At 34.2% G+C, this 4,710-nt stretch overlaps 1 protein-coding gene across 1 annotated transcript; it reads left to right on the forward strand.

Annotated features, from left to right (window-relative positions):
• LOC109823227 (protein FAR1-RELATED SEQUENCE 5-like) lies at window positions 406-3,902 on the forward strand. Its single transcript, XM_020389514.1, has 6 exons — window positions 406-424; window positions 1,297-2,110; window positions 2,247-2,505; window positions 2,584-3,144; window positions 3,298-3,331; window positions 3,397-3,902. Exons 1-6 carry the CDS (start codon window positions 406-408, stop codon window positions 3,900-3,902), a joined length of 2,193 nt encoding a protein of 730 aa, XP_020245103.1.

A 4,710-nucleotide genomic window follows, 5' to 3' on the forward strand; every position in this document is an offset into this window, starting at 1 on the left:
GAGGTTCAAATAAAAACCTTACTATCCTAAAAACTAAAAACCAATCCTCTCCATTGGATCTAGATTCATTTAATGGCTGAGATTAAATCTCCATAAGGGTAATTAGGTAAAATAAACAGCCCCTAAAGAGAGGTAATTAATGCTTGTCTATTGTGTACTCCATTTCCCCATGCAATCTCACGGCTCAGGCAACCCAACAGTCACGAACAGCAGTCCTCTCACTCTACAACCAGCATCTCTCGTTCATCGTCCTTCAGCTCTTTCTCCACAACCAGCTTCATCGTCCTTCAGCTTTCTCGTTCATCTGTCCTTCAGCTATCTCGTTCATCTATCCTTCATCGTATTTGAGCTCTTTCGTTCATCGTCCATTATCTGGCCATTCTTAAACATTTTATGGAGATTTAAATGGAGAGCTTGAATTCAGGTCAGCAGGTTCATGCATGTTTTCATTTTAATCGATCCAGATTCAGTATTTTAATACTTAGTCATATGACTTATTATATAGGAGCTTACATTCTTAAATATTTTTTGGAGTTTTAAATGGAGAGCTTGAATTCAATTGAACACGTTCTAGTTGTTAATCTAGATTCACTGCATTGAATCGAGATTCATTGTTAAAGACTGCAGTGATTTTCATAATTTATTCACTTGTTTACTGTAGTGAATTTGGATTCAATGCAGTGAATCGAGATTCACTCCAGATTAATTAGCAATAACATGAATTCAATGCAGTGAATCAAGATTCACTCCAGGGAATCAAGATTCACTCCAGTGAATCTAGATTCACTCCAGTGAATCTAGATTCATTGTAATGGATCCAGACTCAGTATATCAAAACTTAGTCATATGACTTGTTATCTAGGAGTTTACATTCGTAAACATTTTATGTAAATTTAGTTGGAGAGCTTGAATTCAGTTGAACATGTTCTAGTTGTTAGAGTATGCAGTGATTTTCATAATGTATTCACATAGAGCTTGAATTCAGTTGAACATGTTCTAGTTGTTAGAGTATGCAGTGATTTTCATAATGTATTCACATATTTACTGTAGTGAATCTGGATTCAATGCATTGAATCCAGATTCACTACATTAAACATGTGAATACATTATGAAAATCACTGTATACTCTAACAACTAGAACGTGTTCAACTTAATTCACATGTTTATTGTAGTGAATCTGGATTCAATGCAGTGAATCTAGATTCACTCAAGCGAAACCAGATCAATTGTAATGAATCCATATTCAGTATATCAAAACATAGCCATATGATTTATGTTTTATTTTCATGTATGTAGGCAGCTATGAACAAATAAAGGAACCACATGTTATAAATGTATCGGACAGTGATTTTGGGGAAGATGGAATGGACGAAGTTAGCTCGATTCCTTTTCAATCACCAGGTGGTGGTATGTATTGGAAACCTCGGGTTGAAGCTGAATTTAAACCTTATATAAACCAAAGCTTCCGATCACTAGAGGATGGTATAGAGTTTTACCGAGAATATGGACGTAAAAGTGGGTTTGAGATCAGACGGCATACAGAGAAGAAACATGACGACGGTACAGTTCTTCTTAAACACATTGTTTGCAGTAGAGCTGGCAGCAATGAATCAAAGATGGATGTTGATTATGAGGATTTTAGTAGCAGTTCGAAAAAGAGAAGGAGAACTGTATCTAGTAGATGTGGTTGCAAAGCTAAAGTCGTTTTTAAGTTTGATGATTTGAAAGGATATAATGTTCTCTCATTCGTTGAAGAGCATTCTCATTTTTTGGTCTCCGGTAGTGGGAAACAATTTTTGAAGTCAAATAGAGTTCTCGGTCTCGCACATAAGAAACTTGTATTTGATGGAGCAAAAGCCAACATGGGGCCAAACAAAACATATAACTTTGCTAAGGAGTTGTGTGGAAGTTATTCTAATGTTGGTGCTACGTGTACCGAGTTTAAAAATTGGAGTAGGGATGTGAAGCTTTATATTGGTGATCGAGATGCTCAAATGATCATCGAGAAGTTCACGGATAAGAAGGAGATGAGTGATGGATTTTTCTATGATTATGCAGTTGATGAAGGCGGTCGATTAACTCGCATCTTTTGGGCCGAAGAAATTATGATGTATTTGGAGATGTGATATCATTTGACTCTACATATTCCACAAACAAGTAAGATTTTATAGCTAATCTCTTATGATTTTCAATATTGTAATTATATGTCATAGTGAATCTTATATTTTTTGTATGTGATACAATAGGTACAACATGAAGTTTGTTCCATTTACTGGTCTCGACAATTATAAGAAGTGTGTTGTATTTGCAGCAGGATTGATAGCTAAAGAGGACATTGATAACTATGTCTGGATTTTTGAGGTATTCATGAAATGCATGATTCGCGAGCCAAAGTGTATTGTTACAGATCAGTGCCCTGCCATGAAGCAAGCTATACCAACTGTCTTTACAGAAGCACGTCACCGTTTGTGCATGTGGCACATCATGAAGAAATTTAACCAAAAGGTAATGAATCCCACATATAAATATCATGAATCCTCATTAGATAAATACTGAATCTTTCGTTATATATTTATATTGTAGTTGGCAAAATGCATTTCGAAGATGGATGATTTCAAGAGGAAGATAAATGCACTGATTTGGAGTATAGATATAGATCCAGCAACATTTGAAGTAGGTTGGAAAGATGTTATGAAAGAATATAAGCTTGAAAGTAATGAATGGTTGTGTGAACTGTATAACATTCGGGAGTCATGGATTCCAGCCTATTATGCTGATGATCCAATGGCTGGTTTATTGCGTACTACATCAATATCAGAGAGTGAGAACAGTTTCTTTGACAAATTCAACCGTAGATCTGACACATTGACAGAATTTTATCTCCGATACGAGAGTGCTATGGAGAAGCAAAGGCATACAAATGCAAGATTAAACTATGAAGGAACAAAGTCGATGCCAAGAATGGACACGCCATTGTTATTGGAGAGGGATGCAGCAGAGTTGTACACTCGAACAATGTTTTATGAGGTACAGAAAGAGATAATGTCATCCTGTTATGATATGAGTATCAACAGTATATCAGAAGAAGATGGTGTGAAGATTTTTTCCATAAAGGACAAAAGGAGGCATGGAAAAATATTTGAGGTAATACTTAATAGCGTTTTTTGAAACAATAAAAATGATTCAACGAAGTGAATCTCGATTCACACCACTGAATCGAGATTCATTGACCATTTCATTCGCTTGTCATTTTCTTTTTTTATTCGGTGCTAATATACATTGTTTTTTGAATTTTAGGTGAATCACGCTTATTTGAACAATGACATGCAATGTACGTGTAGGCTATTTGAGAAAATGGGTATAGTATGTAGACATAGTTTTTTGCACTGAACCAAGCTGATGTAACAAAAATACCAAGACATCTTGTTGTGAACCGATGGACAAAAGGTGCTGAGATGAGGCATTCATTGCAGTTCAAGGAAATATCAGAACAGTGCAATGCAATTGAAGTTACAAATCGCAAGTTGAATGACATATGGTATGATTTCCAATCCTGTGTGAGTTTGGCAGGTTTAGATGGTGAGAGACTTGACTACCTGGAAGGGAAGTTGAAGGAGTTGAAGCACAGTTTGCGTGAATCTAGGTGGAAATCTGACACACAGAACAAAAATAATGTAATGGAGTTTTTTGTGGGCTCAAAAATACCAGCTGAAGTGATCGTTAAACCTCCCATTGAAAGTAGAAACAAGGGGTGTGGACGGAGAATTGTTGGTGATTATGAGAAATCAATTAGTCAACGAAAGAAGAAGGTGCCAAGGCTGTGTAATATGTGCAAAAAAATCGATTTCCATGACGCACGGACATGCCCATTAAAGAAAACAATACAGCAGAGTGATGTTTAACTTAGTTGTCATATTTCGTTTCAAAATCATGTTTAGAAATATATTTCTTATTAAAATTGCTGAATTGTGTAATTCTTAACTACATATATTTACTAGATTATTAATTACATGGTTACGTTGTGTCATGTTAGTATATTGAATTGAGATCTACTCATATAGCATGTGAATTCCATTATTATTAGTTGTATTATTTCAAAAGGAATGATAAAGTAGTTGTATGCAGTCATCAGTTTAAATTTGATTCGTTTTAAGTGATTCTGGACTAACTATATTGAATCTAGATTCATTGTAGTGAATCTAGATTCACTGATATTGAATCTCCATATCACTATAGGGATTCATTATAATCAATCAAATAATCAAATTATTTAATTATTTCGGTTTAAGTGATTCTGGATTAACTATAATGAATATAGATTCACTATAGTGAATCTGGATTCACTGAACTGAATATGGATCCACTATAGTGAATCTATTTTCAATCAAATAAATTACTAAAAACTTAAGATAATATTGACTTACTGAATTTTTCAGTGTAGTGAATCGAGATTCACTGCATTGAATCTCGATTCACTGCATTGAATCTAGATTCACTATAGTGAATCTAGATTCAATCAAATAAATTAGTAATAACTTAAGATAATATTGAAACAGTGATTCCAGATTAAATACATATAATCCACAATAAGTATGATTAATTTATTTTATGTTACATAAAACCTTGAATTAAAAATCAATTTCTCTGCTTAAATCGAAATTCTTCCAATTGCATTGAATACCTTCACAATATTTTCATATATCCAAACTA

Source organism: Asparagus officinalis, chromosome 9, assembly GCF_001876935.1.
Source record: "Asparagus officinalis chromosome 9, Aspof.V1, whole genome shotgun sequence".
NCBI classification, from domain to species: Eukaryota; Viridiplantae; Streptophyta; class Magnoliopsida; order Asparagales; family Asparagaceae; genus Asparagus; species Asparagus officinalis.

Excerpts from the sequence above, each read along its gene's own strand:
- LOC109823227 (XM_020389514.1), top strand. Across the intron at positions 2,111-2,246 it reads TGGGCCGAAGAAATTATGAT|GTACAACATGAAGTTTGTTC; the intron begins GTATTTGGAGAT and ends GTGATACAATAG. Across the intron at positions 2,506-2,583 it reads TGAAGAAATTTAACCAAAAG|TTGGCAAAATGCATTTCGAA; the intron begins GTAATGAATCCC and ends TTTATATTGTAG.